Source organism: Aethalodelphis obliquidens, unplaced genomic scaffold, assembly GCF_003676395.1.
Source record: "Aethalodelphis obliquidens isolate GAN/ISIS:26980383/991018 unplaced genomic scaffold, ASM367639v1 scaffold38, whole genome shotgun sequence".
Lineage (NCBI taxonomy): Eukaryota > Metazoa > Chordata > Mammalia > Artiodactyla > Delphinidae > Aethalodelphis > Aethalodelphis obliquidens.
The window spans coordinates 4,444,604-4,462,856 of NW_020837982.1; the positions used below are offsets into that span (position 1 = coordinate 4,444,604).

The following is an 18,253-nucleotide window of genomic DNA, read 5'->3' on the forward strand; positions in this document are numbered from 1 at the left end:
GAGGTGTCCAGGACCATCTGTGCTGGTTTCTCTCTGTTCTGCCTCCCACAGTCTGGTTGCTGCACTCTCCTCTGAGCCTGTGAAGCTCCGTATCTGTCCCAGCTGATCTCCCAACCAGTGAAGGGGGTTCCCAGACTGAGGGAACCTTCCTCTTTCATAGCTCCCTCCCAGGGGCACAGGTCCCATCCTGATTCCTTTTTTTTTTTTTTTTTTTCTTCATTCGACTCTGTTACGTGGTGCTCTTTCTTGCAGTTTTAGTTGTATTAGATATTCTGCCAGCGTTCAGTAGGTATTCTGTGAGAATTCTTCCACATGAAGATGTTTTTTGGGTTTTTTTGGCGGTATGCGGGCCTCTCACCGCTGCGGCCCCTCCTGCTGCGGAGCACAGGCTCCGAACGCGCAGGCCCAGCGGCCATGGCTCACGGGCCCAGCCGCTGTGCGGCACGCAGGATCCTCCCGGACCGGGGCACGAAGCCGTGCCCCCCGCATCGGCAGGCGGACCCCCAACCCCTGAGCCACCAGGGAAGCCCTATAGATGTATTTTTGATGTATTTGTGGGAGGAGGTGTGCTCCACGTCCTTCTCTTCTGCCATCTTTATCTCGAGAAGCGGTTTTCTTAATGTCCAAGAAAGAAGTTAGGAGTAAGGAAATGAGGAAGGCTAGAAACAACCCTGTTGTATGTTGGATTGGAATTGGAGGTATCAGTAGGAACTCCTCTCTCTCTCTCTCCCTCTCTCTCTCTCTCTCTCTCATGCGCACACCTCTCTCTCTCTCTCTCTCTCTCTCTCTCTCTCTCTCTCTCATGCGCACACACACACACAGATATACACATATTTATAAAGAATAAAAATTCCTTTTATTAAATGTAGAAGAACTAAGGGAAATAATTGTTGCAGCCAAGATCCACTAGTAGATGCTAAAATTAGTAGGTTAAAGTTTGAGATGAAACAGGATATATGCATAATCTCAAGTATAGCCCCAAAGATATTTATTAATTAAAATGGAAAAATCGGGCTTCCCTGGTGGCATAGTGGTTGGGGTTAGTAGTTAATAATTTTACCAGTGTTAATTTCTTAGTTTTGATAATTTTATTATGCAAGATATTAACATTAGGCAAAAGCTGTGTGAAAGGTATATGGTAACTCTCTGTACTATATTTGCAGCGTTTCCCTAAGTCTTTTCAAAGATAAAAAGTTTTTTTAACTCACTAGTAACCAGAAAGGGACTTTTTCCCAAAAAGTGGGGAGGATGTAAGTTGACTCTTTTTTTTTTTTTTTTTTACTTCAGAAAGATAATATACACTTCAGAAATTAAAATTTCTAGGAAATAAAATTGGTAGTTAAAGGAATATATTTTATTATTTTAAAGACTGTAACTTTAAGATTGAGCCAGCGATATACTATTCTAAAGTCATAAAACATCTCTAAGTATTCCTTTCTTAATCTATAGTGGAAAACTCCACTCATTGATTTCTTCTTTGTATAAAAATTGTTTTTTCCCCCTCAAACAGTAAGTATTGTACAGATGTTTAATATTTTGGCAGTATTATGGGTTTAGTCTTTTTTTATCGGCACCTTAGGAATGAAACTACAATTTATTAATTAATAAATTTAGTAATTTATTAATAATAAAATGTTATTTCCCTTGAGAATATATGGTTCAAATTCTTAACAATTTGAGCTTTTGGTTTATACCCCAATTATAAATTGGAGACAAAAATAATAAAAACTCCATCTATAATTTCACTACCCACGGACAGCTACTATTAACATTTAGGTATATAAGTTGTAGAATTTTGTGTACACATGTGTATGTGTGTGTTTGATGTTGCTCACGTTTGTTTAATTTCTGGATTGGACACAAACTAGAGAAGAGGGACCCAGGATATTGATATTTTAGAAACAACCCTTTTTCTATATTACAGTTTTGTCTGAATTTATGCTTATACCTTTCCTCTCCAAATACACTAATATAGAGAAATATAGAGAAAAGGAAAAATATACATAGAATCTTAGAAATGGGCCCAATAAAAGAACCCCACTGAGAAAATCCCTGAAAAATAGCCATTCAATATGCTGGTAGGAATTTTTAAAATTGATTTTATTTAATTTAATTCATATATAATAAATATCCAGATATTAAATATATAGTTTGATGAAATTATACAACCAAGTTCAACATATAAAATGGTGATAGTTGTAGGAATGGATATGAAGAGATAGAGGATGGAATGATTCTTGTTTGAATATACCTCTTTGGATAATAAATACTTTATATACTTAAAAATTAAAATTAATATGTATGGGGGGAAGGTTGTCACTGACATCAAAGGCAAACAGGAACAGTGAACCCAACTGTATTTCAGACATAACCACATTGAAGGGAAAAATAGAACTAATAGGAGTAACTTTTGTACGTAGTATTTTAACTGTATACTCTCAGTCTGGTTGGGAGAGGGAAACTGTAGGCAAATCTTGAACCCTTCTTAATAGACTTGTTTCGTATTTGTATGGGTGTGACGGATCTGAAACTATATGTTAAAGGATTAAGTGGGAATTCCTTGGTGGTCCAGCGGTTAGGACTGGGCGTTTTCACTGCAGTGGCCGGGGCTCAATCCCTGGTGGGGGAACTAAGGTCCTGCAAGCCACGTGGTGTGACCAAAAAAAAAAAAAAAGAAGGATTGAGTAATGAATAATGTTGATGTTGTTTGGGGTCAGGATCCTAACTGTGAAAATATGGAAAGAAATATGGAAGTGGGGAAGGTAAGGAAGAACCCTGTGGGTTTGATTGGATAGGAATTAACAGTGTTAATATGAAATAATTATATCTCATATATGTGTGTGTGCATCTCCTAGCTCTGTCTGCTGCAAGATTCTATTTGTAATGACACCCAGTAGTAATGAGCACACTTAGCACTCAGATCTCGAATTTAATTCCTAACTAAAAGGAACAAGAACTTATTGGAGGAATGTCTCATTTTGTTGCAGTGGGCAGGGAACATAAATGATAAGCCTTAGAAGACCTTGTGCCAGAAAGTTAAAAAGTGCTTTAAAGAAAGAAAAAAAAAATGGGGCCTGTCAAAAAGACATTGGAGCCAGCTTAGAGGGGCTCCCACTGGCCAAATCTGGAACAATTTGAACATCAGTATATAAAGATAGTAATGGATTATAACCCATTTAATAAAATAGGACTTCATAATTTCCATGATAGATGATGGATGGATGGATGAAAAGGGGGGTGTTTTCCTTATAATAGAATGCCTGACTGATAAATGTGAACGGAATGGTAGAGGTGGGGGGAGGAAATGAGCATTTTGTAATTGTCATAGTGAAGATTGTTTTGGGCTATTATCTTTAATGTTTGCTAAATCTAAGGGAAAATTTTGATGAGCAGGATGTTTACATGGTTTTAAAGTATCTCTCCACAGATTGTTAGATACAAGGTAGGAAACAGTAACTTTAACTATACACATTGGAAAAACACAGACAGCACCTTTAGTGGGTGATGAAAATTGGTAACACCAATGAGGAGTGGACACATTGTATACCTCCAGATATGATACCCTGGGAAGGACACAATATCACTCTTATAGTATTCTTGCCAGAGGTGTATAATCAGAATCTAATCTTGAAGAAATGTCAGACAAGTACAAATTTAGTTACATTCTCTAAAATACCACTGTGTATTCTTCAAAACTGTCAGTATCATGAAAGATAAAGAGGGGTTATGGAATTGTTCTAGATTAGAGAAGACTAAGTAAGCACAATATGTGATCCTGAAGGGAGGGAAAAACATGTTTGTGAACATTAAGTATTTTTACTTTTTGCTTTTTAAAAACATGAATAAGCAAAAGTCGTATCTCCTTTTAACTTGGTCATTTAATTTTAATCATCATTACTAGTACATTTGGATTTTAATAGTCAAATTTTAGTTTAATTTAGTATTTTAAAATAATATTAGATTTGCAGATTTCACAGTTAGTACAGTGTTTTCCCCTATAATCTTCATCTAGTTCCCCTAATGTTAATATGTTACGTAATCATGGTACATTTATCAAAACTAAGAAATCAACATTGATAGGATACTAGTAACTAAACTATGTACTATATTCTGTGTACTAAATTTTACCAGTTTTTCTGCTGTCTCTTCTCTGTTCTAGAATCTAACCCAGTATACTTCATTGCATTTAGTATACCCGCTTTTAAATTAAGCTTTGTCTTAGGCTAATTAAAAGTGTAGCTGTTTAATGTAAAACAGTGGAATTAGGTCCTTACCTCATACTATAGAAACTATAGAAAAATTAACTCAAAATGGATCAAAACCTCAATGTCACAGTTAAAACTATAAAACTCTTAGAAGAAAACATAGCGGTAAATCTGCATGTCTTTAGTTTTGGCAGAGCATTCTCAGATGTGACACCAAAAGCATGAGCAATAAAAGAAAAAAATAAATTGACCTTAATCAAAAATAAAAATTTCTGTGCTTCAAAGTAGTGAAAAGACAACCTACAGAATAGGAGAAAAAATTTTGTAAATCATATATCTAATAAGGGACTTGTGCCTAGAATATGTAAAGAACTCTTATAACTCAATCAAAAGACAACCCAATTTAAAAATGGGAAAAGCATCTGAATTGACATTTCTCAAAGAAAGATGTACAAATGGCTAAGGAGCACATGAAAAGATAATATCATTAGTCATGAATCTTGAAAAAAGCCAGTCACAAAAGACCACATATTACATAGTTCCATTTATATGAAATGTCCAGAATGGTCATATCTCTAGAGACATGGAAAAGTAGATTAGTTGTTGCTTAGGGCCGAATGGGTTTTTTTTTTTTTAATGAAGAAAAGAATTTTATTATAAAATACACATAAAATTTACCGTTTGACCATTTCTAAATGAACAATTTGGAGTTTCTTTTTGAGGTGATGAAAGTTGTAAAATTATAATGATGGTTGCATATATCTGTGAATGTTCTAAATGCCACTGAATTGTACACATTAAAATGGGTGTATTGTATGGCATGTAAATTATATCTCAGCTCTTATAAAAGAGCGCAGTATAGCTGTTTAGACATGATTAAAATAAAGAGGTTCGTAGATAGATAAGCAGAGAACATTTTGGAAAAATAAATTTATATTCAAGCAGGATGTCTGTGGATAGATCCGCTTCACCCATTACAATAAGTGGTGCCAGTTTCCTAACCAGTACACCGGTAATTGAAATTGGAATGTGATTAAGTTTCCCAGGGCCCACTTAACTGAGTGCCTTTTTTTTTTTTTCCCCAAGCCACTCTGTTGAGATAAAATTCACATATGTGCTGTCTTTTTTTTAACAAGTTTTAAAGTATAAATTACATACCATAAGTTCACCAATTTAATGCCTACATTTCAACGATTGTCAGTAAATATGAGTTTTGCAGCCATCACCATAATCTAATTTAGAACATTTTATCTTTGGGAACTCATTAAAAATCTGAATTGAAGATGAGTTCTTCCAACAGATGATTTGAGGTGGTTCTGATACTTTTAGTGAACCCATTTAAAATATTTTGCAGCTAGTCTCATGTGCCTTCTTAATATATAATCATTTTTTTAACACATGGAAGTTTAGCTTTTCTAGTTAACTGTCGTGTTTCTGTTACATTTTTATTACCTTTTTTCAGAATTACCTCAACAATGTTAAGTAATAATTGTGATAGCATTTTAGCATTCTTAAGCCTGATTAGCAGTAGTTTACAATAGAGGTGATTTATCATGTTAAAGAATTACCTTTCTAATTTGTTTCCTAAGAGTTTGGCCTTCTTTGCAATTGAATACATTTAGAGTTGGGCACTTCTGCATTTTCAGGATTTATTGAGCATTTATAAATATGTGTGTGTGTGTGTGTATTATTTGTTTGTTCCCCCTTTAACTTTTACAAATTGTGGTAAATTATGAAATGTTTTTTTCTAGTATTAGAATCTTTTGCATTTCTGTAAGTTTATCCAAATGAAAAACTGTATATATTTGTGTATTTTATCCAAATGAAAAATTATTTTAATGCTCTATAATATTTTAAAAATTTTATTTAGAGTTTTCTTGTCTATATTTACAAGTGAAATTGATACCTAACTTTCTATTTTGTGCTGTTTGTGAGGTTTTAGTTATTGGGTTATACTGCCTTCTTAAAATTAATGGGCTAACTTTCCTTTTTTTCCCCCCTTACATCCTGAAAAGTTCACCTGGTAAAACTATTTTCCACTGAAGAGTAGTTGTTTTGTTGTTGTTGTTTTGTTTTGTTTTTTTGGTACGCGGGCCTCTCACTGTTGTGGCCTCTCCCATTGCGGAGCACAGGCTCTGGACGTGCAGGCTCAGCGGCCATGGCTCATGGGCCTAGCCGCCTCGCGGCATGTGGGATCTTTCCGGACCGGGGCACGAACCTGTGTCCCCTGCATCGGCAGGCGGACTCTCAACCACTGCACCACCAGGGAAGCCCACCACTGAAGAGTATTTTATATTTGTTTGTTTGTTTGTTTAATATTTGTTTATTGGTTTGAGTTGGGTCTTCGTGTGGCAAGTGAGATCTTTGTTGCTGTGTGTGGGATCGGCATTGCAGCATGTGGGATCTTTAGTTGTGGCATGCAAGATCTTTAGTTGCAGCATGCGAACTCTTAGTTGCAGCACATGGGATCTAGTTCCCTGACCAAGGATCGAACCCAGGCCCCCTGCACTGGGAGCTCGGAGCCACTGGACCACTGGGGAAGTCCCTATGTTTTGTTTTGCTTTTTGGCTGCTTGCGGAATCTTAGTTCCCTGACCAGGGATCGAACCCGTGCCCTCGGCAGTGAAAGCCGGGGTCCTGACCACTGGACTGCCAGGGAAATCCCCACTCAAGAGTATTTTAAAGACAATTCATTGGTGTTCTTTTCAGTCTGCCACCATTGTTTGTTTTTCTTACATTTTCTTCTTTAGATCAGTTTTAGTAATTTATTCCTTCCAGAAAATTGTCCGTTTCATTGAGATTTCAAAATTGATTAGCGTAGGCTTGTACATATACTAGTCTTGTTTTGTCTCTCTGTTATAGTACTATTCAAATTTCTGTTTTTTCCTCTTAACTAGATCTCTCAAAGATAAACCCTGCTTTATATTTCTTTCCAAAGTACCAGTTTCTGGATGATTTGATAAGTTTCACTATATGGTTATTGGGTTCTTTTGTTTTTAATGTTCTTTAAAGGCAGTTTCGATGTTCCTTTTGACATGGTAGCTCATAAATGCTTTTATTCTCAAAGAAATTATTGCCCAGATTTAATCTGTTAATTTTTACAATAGTTCTTTCTTTGTTTTTTTAGGCACGAGATGTGCGCACCAATGAAGTGGTGGCTATCAAGAAAATGTCTTATAGTGGAAAGCAGTCCACTGAGGTAGGTGAAATATTTATATTCTTCTTGGCATGTTAGAAAAAGACATACTGTTTTGTTTTTTTTTGTTTTTTGTTTTGTTTTGTTTTTTTGCGGTACGCGGGCCTCTTACTGCTGCAGCCTCTCCCGCTGCGGAGCACAGGCTCCGGACGCGCAGGCCCAGTGGCCATGGCCCACAGGCCCAGCCGCTCCGCGGCATGTGGGATCCTCCCGGACTGGGGCACAAACCCATGTCCCCTGCACCGGCAGGCGGACTCCCAACCACTGCGCCACCAGGGAAGCCCGACATACTGTTTTTAATTGAGGGTAGCTGGGAATTTTTTCAAAAAAGCGTAGCATACCTAAAAGTATATGAATATTAAGAATATATCTCAGTGTATTTTCTTTCACAAACTGAGTGTACCTTTTTAACTTGTACCTAGAGCCATAAACAGCATATTACTGGCATTCCAAAAGCCTACCTGTCCCCCTGCTTTTAATTTTTTAACTGTGGTATAATACATTACTTTATCTTTATCATAGAAGGCTTATCAGTTTCTAAAAGAGTAAACTAGAATAAGATGCATTTAACAGTAAATTATATTGGATGTAATTTTTTTAATGATTCAGACTTTAAGGGCTGATTTAAGCAAACTTTAATCAGCAGACAATATATATCTAGTCTGAAAAATAAAAAAAATACAATTATTGATACTACACTGAGTATACTTTAGTTCACTAATATTGTGAGTAGTGCTTTTTAGTATATTTATTTTGTTTTAATTGCATAAATTTATTTTATGAAATATAGTCTACTTTTAAAAACTAGGATCTGTCAGTCTTTAATTTTTCAATGTAATTATTTTTAATTGTAAAATACACATAACAAATTTACCATCATAACCATTTTCTAGTATGTACTTCAGTGGCTTTAAGGACATTCACATTGTTTTGCATCCATCACCACCATTCATCTCCAGAACTCTTTTCATCTTGAAACACTGCAGTTCTTTACCCATTAAACAATAACTCCCCACTCCCTCCTCCCCTCACCCCCTGGATATCACTCTTCTATTTTCTGTCTCTATGAAGTTGACTACTTCAAGTATCTGATGTAAGTGAAATCATGCAGTATTTGTCCTTTTGTGACTGGATTATTTCACTTTACATAATGTCCTCAGAGTTCATCCATGTTGTGGTATGTGTCAAAATTTCTGTCCTTTTTAAAGCTAGTGTGTGTGTGTGTGTGTGTGTGTGTGTGTGTGTGTGTAAAACACTACATTTTATTTATCCGTCCATTCATCTGTCAATGGATGCTTAGGTTCCTACTGCCTCTTGGTTATTGTGAATAATGCTACTGTAAATATGGGTTACACAAATATTTTTTTGAGTCCTTAGTCTCAGTACTTTAGGTATATGCCCAGAGTTGGAATCGCTGGATCAGTCTTTAGTTTTTAAAGAGTTTGGTTTTCTACTTTTTTGGAATCTCTTTATTTTATGATAAATCTTGTTTTTGTAATGATCATACTATGAGTATGATAACACTATTATGATTGTATCACTGTTCCATCATTTTGATACCTAAAAAACTCAGTTTCTTACAGGATTACTCTCATTTATATTCTATTCTGTAGCACAACTTCTGAACTAAGCTTTCATAGGCAAACTTGTACTGTGTTGGAGTCTGTTTGATTAGTCACACCTAGAACAAAAAGTTTCATTTAGGGCATCATCTTTTCACATCTAATATTAACGTCTTTCATGAAATTTTTTTCAATTGAAAATTGCAGGGTTTTGTTTTGTTTTGAAAGTTTCAAATATCATTCAGACTTGAAATTTAAAGGCCATGAAACATTTTCTCAGTTTAGCATCTTATATCTTACACATTTTATATAAAACACTGTGAACATATTTTGCTGTATTTTGTTGAGGGCTTGTGAAATAACATCGGCGATGTATGATCTTACATTCTAGTACAAAACGTTTTTTAAAGTTTCCTATTATGCCAGTTTCCCTGCTTTTAGAAATCTGGCCCAAGTCAGTGGTAAAGGTTGAAAAAACGAAAACAAGAACAAAAAATAGATTCCTCATTCTCACCCCACAGCTGCTAAGCCTCTAGAGTCTCTGGGTGTAGACCCAGTAAACAGTATTTTTAGAGTTCTCTGGTTGCTTCTTAAGAGTAACTATGTTTAGGACATGGCCTAAGTGTCTAAGGTTGTCATGGAGTAGCTTATGGCTGAAGGTTTATCTGTATTTCCTGGTAGGTGTCATTGAGGAATGCTCTTAGTAAAATATGTAGGGAAATGTTTTCATACTGTTTGTTTTTTTTTCTGTGAACTTTCCCATATAATAACTAATTGTTCTCTAGCATTTTATTTTAGGAAGTGTGCACTTACGGGTTTAAATCTTCGTTTGAATTTAAAACGCAAACAAAACCTTAACGTTTGGTAGAACACATAACCCAAAACACAATAGATGAACTTTATGGTATGTAAATTATACATGAAAAAGCTGCAAATAAGAAGGGAAGATGAACTTTTGAAGAAAAATCACTAAATATGGTATATAGTTTTCATCAGCATGTTTGGTGTGTGGTTATAAAATTTTAATAAGACTCACTGATGATAAGTTTTACCAAACTAAAATTTGTCCTACCTTGAATGAAACAATTTTATAAATTATGTAATTGAGTTATAAACTATATGAACATAACTTTTTAATTTATTATTTATATATTTACATATTACAAATGAAATTTAATGTTCTCAATAACCCTTCTTAATCTGATAACTTTTTTCTTATATAACTTTCTCAGGAAAAGCAGCTGTTCATAATTTTTTCCTTTATTCGTTTTTTTCCTCCCCATAGAAATGGCAGGATATTATTAAGGAAGTCAAGTTTCTACAAAGAATAAAACATCCCAACAGTATAGAATACAAAGGCTGCTATTTACGTGAGCACACAGCATGGGTAGGTATATGCTTCCTCCTTGCTGTAATTTTAGTTGGTTTCTGTTTAGAGTTAATTATTTCAAGAATGTCTCAAAATGGTTGTGTAAGGCCATGGAGAAACACCTTGAAATGTTAGTTCATTCTGAGAGGGAGAGCAGCTTTTCCTAGAGCTCCTAGGCAGGAGAGGGAATGTATGATTTGTGAGTTTACTGCAGAGATTTAGCTGACCTTTATGTACATTTCTTGTACTCATTTTTTAAGGTAAATGGTGACTAGGGTTTGTTTTACTTCAAACACTCTGCTTGATCTCCTTGGTGAATTTATTTCATCTCAAGTAGAATCTTTTTAATAATATATTACATGGTACATGGTAAAATGTTCTCTGACATTTTTTAGTAGTATCATTCTTCAAATGGTTTATCAAACATTGTGAAAGCAATCCTGTTACTTGAGGATGAAAGGTAGCCTATCTTTGACATAAACATATTGTAATCTATTTAACCACAAAGATCTTGGTGAAGTCCTGCTGAGTCCTGGTGAAATTTGAACTGATTATGATTCCTTGGCTGAATAATACTAATGCTAGAGAATTGAGACACTTTGTTACAAGAAGTGGTGATTAATATTGCCCCATTGTTACTGCTGAGGTGACACGGTAGTAATACTGTAGCATTGTGGGCATAACTGTATCTTTTAAGAGAGAGGCTAAATTTTCTTTAAATGGGAATGATCCCTTATTTTGAATAATTAATAAGTCACAGCTAATTATCATTTTAGTATCCTGAACCTAGATTTGTAATGTTTGGTGCATTTTTATCCAGTTTAATTTTGGTGGTGATGGCAGTACTCCTAAATACAAGGCTGTGGTTAAAGAAAAAGCAGTGACATTGGGGAGATTACCTCTCTGTCTCTCATGTTTCTCCATTTGTAAAATAAGGATAGTAATAGGGCCTACCTCATAAGGTGGTTGTGAGGATTTAATTCGTTTTTTTTTAAATATTTATTTGGTTGCACTGGGTCTTAGTTTCGGCAGGTGGGCTCCTTAGTTGTGGCTCACTGGCTCCTCAGTTGTGGCTGGCAGGCTCCTTAGTTGTGGCATGCGAACTCTTAGCTGCTGCATGCATGTGGGATCTAGTTCCCTGACCAGAGATCGAACCCGGGCCCCCTGCATTGGGAGCGTGGAGTCCCAACCACTGTGCCACCAGGGAAGTCCCTTAATTAGCTTTAATATATATAAAATATCTGGCACATAGAAGGTGCTCTGTGTTTGCTTTAACTATAACCTAAGCTTTGTATATATAGTTCCAAAGGACAGTTTTTTGCTTCCTAGCGATTACTAAAGTATTGCTTTAGTACTATAGATTAATAGTAACAGAATGTGTATGTTCCTTTATAATTTTAGTAGTAGTTATATATGAAATACACATCTTATACAAATGATTATATGTTGGTATTGTAAAAGATTAATGTATCATTAGCTTAACTTTACATATGCACTTAATATATTACTAGATACGTAAATACTCATTTTTTAAGGTAAATGGTGACTAGGGTTTGTTTTACTTCAAACTGTCTTCTTGATCTCCTTGGTGAATTTATTTTATCTCAAGTAGAATCTTTTTAATAATATATTTTAATACTTATATAATTTTTCTTCCCATGTAGCTTGTAATGGAATATTGTTTAGGATCTGCTTCAGATTTACTAGAAGGTAGGTTCCCTTTAATCATTAAGAAAAAATAGTATTAGCAAAATAAAATGAGAATTCAATAAGAGGTTTCTTAAGTAATGTACAAATTTTCCAGAAAGAATAAAAATCTTAACCTTTCTATATTCTCTGCATAGTATGCACTATCCTCATTAAATGTAATGTAATAGCATAAAAAAAGGGATTTAAAAAAAAAAGGGATTTTTCTCTCATTTTGACTCAAGTTTTTTTGGAATCTTTGTCATTCAGCTCCATCTGTTCCTTCTGTTCAGAATGAAGATATTAGAATAAAGGGAGAACTTTTATTACTTTTGTTTTTGTAATCACCAAATAATTGCTTAATGTTGTTAGCTTAGAGGAAAATTGGCTGTGGACTATATACTTTAACAGCTAGGCACAACTGTATACTAGTTGAAAAGTTCAATAGCATTATTTTCTTATCTTTGGAAGGAAATCCCGTCTTGCTAAATGTTAGTTTTTAAAAATTGCCCTATATATTAGGTATGTATTTTTAAACAAAAATGTTCTTTATAAAAATATTTTCAAATAACTTTCTTATTTTAAGTTCACAAAAAGCCATTACAAGAAGTGGAAATAGCAGCAATTACACATGGTGCTCTCCAGGGATTAGCCTACTTACATTCTCATACCATGATCCATAGGTAAGCACTTTGAAAATTATTATATATTAACAAGCAAATGGCTTGTTACATTATTCACTTATTAACCCTGAAAGTTTTGTTGGTTATAGCCAAATAAAACCATTTCTTATAAACTGAGGTGTTTTAGATTGTCCATGTTTAAAAGTACATACTAGTACACTTGATCTCTTTGTTTAGGATAATTTTTATCTTTGTCTACACATGTTGCTGGATTTTCCGAAGTTCAGGCATACCTCATTTTGTTATGCTTTGCTTTATTGCACTTCACAGATACCTCGTTTTTTTACAAATTTAAGGTTTGTGGCAACCCTGTGTCAAGCAGGACTCTAGGTGCCATTTTTCCAACAGCATTTGCTCACTTTGTGTTTCTGTCACATTTTGGTAATTCTCACAGTATTTCAAACTTTTTCATCATTTTATTTGTTATGGTGATCTGTGATCATTGATCTTTGATGTTACCATTATGATTGTTTTGCCATTTATTGGCAGTAAAATATTTTAAAATTAAGGTATATACAATGTTTTTTTAGAGATAATGCTACTGCACACTTAGTAGCCTACAGTATAAACATAACTTTTATATGCACTGAGAAACCAACAGATTCATATGACTTGCTTTATTGTGTATTCTGTTTGTTAGGGTAGTCTGGAATCAAACCTGTAGTATCTCTTAGGTATGCCTGTATGTGCACTTTATAGATTTGTGCACATTTAATTGAAATTAATTGTAGAATCATTTAATTTGGGGAATGGAAAAGACATTAGGGATTATATAGTCTTACTTTTTTCATTTTACCAGTGAAGAAACTGATGCCCCAATTTGTGACTAATTTCCCAAAGTTTACAAAGCCAGGTGGATTTAGACTAGAACTAAACCTAGATCTTGTCTTCCTGGTAACTGATAATGCCAGATTTATTCCATGATAGGGATAAATAAATGATACTTAATACTTTTTATGCTTTGAGTATTAATCCTTGATGATCCTTGATAATGAATAGTAAAATTAAGCCATTCCATAATGCATTTTTAGCATTGGTATTGGTTTTACCTGTTTTAGAAGGAAATTAACATTTTTTGATTATATATGTGAATCAAGCAATACATGTTAAACTATATAGTAGAGTCAATTGTGAGTTAATGTGATTTTTTTTTTTTTAAGATTAGGATTGTAAGGTCCAAGAGAAATTTACATACTAGTAAGTAAGTGAATAGAAGATTTAGAATTATAACCTAAGGTCTTCGCACCGCACAGCTTGTGGGATCTTAGTTTCCTTACCAAGGATTGAACCCAGGCCCAAGGCAGTAAAAGCGCTGCCAGGGAATTCCCTAAAATAGCTCTTCATTTTTAAAAAACAAATGGAAGGAAAATAGATTAATTTAGTATTATGTCCATTACAATAGTAAGAATTGACAAGTGCTCGGAAGCTTAGTTTTTCTGTTTTTGAAAGGTTAAGTGTATGTTATGGTGCCCGTTGGACATACAGTCCCATTTTATAAATATCCATAACTTTCTGGGATCATGGATATTACATTATCCATATGTTTGTTTTCATTTCATATCCTGAGGGTGGAAATGATATGAATAATCCTTTTTTAAAAATTGGGGGCATGAAATTCTTTTTTTTTTTTTTTTTTTTACATTAAGTAGGTTACTCAGAAATCTTAAAATTATGAAGGAGTGGTCTGCTATTTAAATTTAATTTTTAAAACCATTATTTGTACCAATAAACAGGACCTCAAATGAAGACTATACACTTTAATTACCTGATTTTCTGTCTTGTTTTTACTGCTATTTTGCCTTCTCTTTTACAAAATTGTTACTATATATGAATTCTGTATTTTTTGTATGCTAATTTGGATCTTAATTCTCATCCCAATTGAGAGATTATCCTAGGACTTAATTATTTTGATTTCTCCTTCTCTGTTTTACAAATTTTTATTTGATTTTTATCATTTTTTTACACAACCCAGTGAAGGAAAGAGAAATAATTTTCTGTGTTCCTTAAACCCAGAGATATCAAAGCAGGAAATATCCTTCTGACAGAGCCAGGCCAGGTGAAACTTGCTGACTTTGGATCCGCTTCCATGGCATCTCCTGCCAATTCTTTTGTGGGAACGCCATATTGGTAAGAATAATCTTATCTGCATTTGATCTTCATAGTTGATATTGTGTGTGGTTGTGCGTCTTTAAGATGTCTTTCTCCTGAAAATACTATGTTATTTTGGACATTTTAACTTTAAGCATTACAGTTAGTTTCAAATATAGATTTGGAGTGCTCCCCTTACATCCCCCATTTTTAAAATTTGTCCCCCCTACAGTTTCCTTCCTGTGATTATCTGCATCATATATTGGGTGTGGGAGTGAAAACATTCAATAAAAATTCAAGTGGGGAAAAGATAGAAATGCTAAGTGGAAATGTGTGTGTTTTCTTTAGATTTATATTTACTATATATCATTGATCTTCAGACTAGGAGTACCTAAAGACTGGTAGTGGACTTGGAGTTCTCTGGGGTTTTTTGTTTTTATTTTTTATTATGGAGAATTTCAAATATAACACTAGACAAAAGTATAATGAACCCTACGTATCATTCATTCAGCCCAGCAACTTTATCCCCATGGCTAGTCCTGCCCTATGCACTCACCTCTCCCTTTGTTCCTCTCCCCTCAGTTATTTTGAAACATTCTAGACATCATCTAATTTTATCCATGAATAATTCATTATTAATGTCAGCAAGTTTGAAGGGAATAATTTTCCAGATCTTCAACTTTCAAATGTATCCTCTTTTTCTATGTATGCTGAGAGCTGTGTCTTAGGCCCACTACGTCATCTTTCTCACCTGCCTTTCAAATCTCCCTTCTCCTGCCTCATAAAAGAAAGGCTTCTAACCCACCCTGAATATTACAGTGATGCATTGCTCTGTGGTGTAAAAGCCTCAAAGTAACACCAGAGGAACAATTTGAGAAGATGTAGCATCTGTCAGATATTGAAGAGTCAGGACAAAACTCTTGGCAGGTCCTTGTACCTTTCCAGTCATCTGCCTTCCATTCCTTTTACCCTTTGCTTTTTCTTTCTCCCCAATTATCTTCCTTCTCTCCTTTTTTTCTAGTGCAGAATTCATAACTGACATGGTTGTCGTGGGGACACATAAACATGTTATTTGCATTGAATTCAGACTTTTTTCTGGCAGAAGGTGATTCTGATTTGACTGATTGATATGACCATGAAGACTGATTTTGCTAACTAGATTATAGGGCAGTGTTTTTAATAAATTGAATGAACTAATTCTGCAGCTCCAAGTTTTTAATATCTTTAAAGCACGTACACAATATACATACATACACTGTGCATTATATCCTTTGCAGCTATTAAATTTATAAGATTTACATATCAACTCAAAAGTGTGCAAGGGATACACAGTTTTTATAAATTCATTGAAGGTAAATAAATGAATAAAAAATTTGAAGACCACTGCTCTAGATGACCAAAAATTTCTATGTAAAACCCTAGTTTAGATAGAGTCCCCCCCATAAAAAAGGGTTCTGTGAGTGTATAATATTTCTCAGTACTTCCCCTCTTTAGATATTAATGATGAATATTAGATATTAAAAAGGCCCTCAAAAGTTCTGCAATAAAAAAACAAATTACTTGTTTAACTTTTCTTGATAATTTCTCAAACTTCCTTCAGCATCTTAAAGAACACATTGACAATTGAAAGTTTACAATAAAGTAAACATATTGGTTAATTTGTATATAGTGTACTTGGAACAGAGGAACTAGGTTCATATTTATATGTCTTTACACAAATGCACATGTGCACGCACACACAAACACACACACAGGGATACCTGGTAATAATCTTATTGAAGCCGTCAGCAACTGTTATAAGTACCTATCTGTGCTTAATACCAAATACATATGAAGTATAAGGTAAAGTATCATCAAGAACCACAGACTCTAGTTGAAGACGTGAATTAGTGTTTCGTTTTTTGTAGGCTTTTTTGGGGGGTTTTTGTTTTGGTTTTTGTGTTTTTTTGGCTGCGCCAAGTGGCATGTGGGATCTCCCCGACCAGGGATCGAACCTGCCACCCCCGCTGCAATGAATGGAAGCGTGGAGTCTTAACCACTGGACTGCCAGGGAAGTCCTGTGTTTCATTTTATCACCAAGACACCATCGTTGGTTGGTTATAAAGTTGATAATTTTGTGATTGTTTTAGTTGTGAGCTGCCCTAACCACTTTTATCATGGGACACTATTCTAATTTGAAAGAAAGGCTGACAAGCTATGCTTATTCAGCGTTGGATATTGTGATAGGTACTTCCTGAAATAAATGGAGTGAGTTTGTCATTTCAAGGGAAACAACTGATGGTATTCAATGCCAATGGTAAAATTACATCTTTCAAGCAAAAATTAGATGGAATCCTGAGACCAAAATGTTTGAGAATCACTGGCCTAAAGGCTATACAGTATTAGAATTTGCAGACTTGAACGGATGCAGAATACAGCCCTCCTCTAGGGCATCCTTCCTTTAGGATGCTGTTATATGATCATGACACATGGTGAGAATGAGTCTCACACTGTATATGCAAAGGTAAATATTTACCTCACAACCTGTAATACATTTATTTCATATTATAAAAATTCTTAATGTCCAGATATATTGCCTGGAATTCACACCAGGTGTTCTCCATGTAGATAGTCATTACATTTTAAAAGAATAGTATACATTTTTTTAACTTTAATTTAAATGACATTTTATTTTTTAGGATGGCCCCAGAAGTAATTTTAGCCATGGATGAAGGACAGTATGATGGAAAAGTAGATGTATGGTCTCTTGGTATAACGTGTATTGAACTAGGTAAGCATGTTCTTTATTACTATGTAGTAAATTTTGATCAAAGTTTTACCTCAATTTCTATACCAAATTACAGCTTTTTATTTTTTATGTTGGTTGCTAAGGGGAGCAATATGTTTATTACATAGTTTTCATTTTGGTTATCTGGTAATTTTTATATATATTAGCTTAGGTATATTGTATTTGCTCTGTTAAATTAGGTCTAAAATAATTTCCACTATAGTATTAATTAAATTTGAGGTATCTATGTCTTATTATTAATGAGTATTTGTTAAACACTTGGAATATGTATGTGATTAGTAGATTTACCATCTATAGATGGTCTCTGAAGCATTTATGAGTTACTTACCTTTACCTAGGATACTTACTACTTTGAGTTAGATTTAAGAATTAGCTGTCAGGCTGCATACATGTTGTAGTAGTTTAATTTTATGCACATATTCTGTTGCCCATAAATTGAACTATGCTTAAAGCAGCGGACCACCATAACTTCACTAACATTCCCAATGTAAGTGAGCCAGGTGGGTAATTGAACTGTCACTGTAACTGAAGGTGATGGCCATCCTCTTGCTCTTGATTCCCCAGGCTTCCCCCCACAAGCCCAATATCCTTTTCTTTTTTCCTTCTTATAAGAGCATTCCATTAAACTTTATTTAAAAACAAGAATATTTAATTGAACCATTCTAGGAGTGACCAAG

The 18,253-nt window shown here is 34.5% G+C and overlaps 1 protein-coding gene across 6 annotated transcripts in view; it reads left to right on the forward strand.

Moving 5' to 3' along the window:
- The window catches only part of TAOK1 (TAO kinase 1), a 148,937-nt gene that overhangs the window by 74,541 nt on the left and 56,143 nt on the right, over window positions 1-18,253 (forward strand). For 5 of the 6 annotated variants that reach the window (XM_027130502.1, XM_027130503.1, XM_027130505.1 and 2 more), the window contains 6 exons: window positions 7,332-7,403; window positions 10,248-10,349; window positions 11,996-12,041; window positions 12,604-12,700; window positions 14,714-14,827; window positions 17,467-17,558. In XM_027130502.1, the coding sequence (XP_026986303.1) occupies window positions 7,332-7,403; window positions 10,248-10,349; window positions 11,996-12,041; window positions 12,604-12,700; window positions 14,714-14,827; window positions 17,467-17,558 (523 nt within the window). Of the gene's footprint in view, window positions 1-7,331; window positions 7,404-10,247; window positions 10,350-11,995; window positions 12,042-12,603; window positions 12,701-14,713; window positions 14,828-17,466; window positions 17,559-18,253 lie in introns of those variants that run through there. The other variant, XM_027130507.1, reaches the window with a different exon arrangement.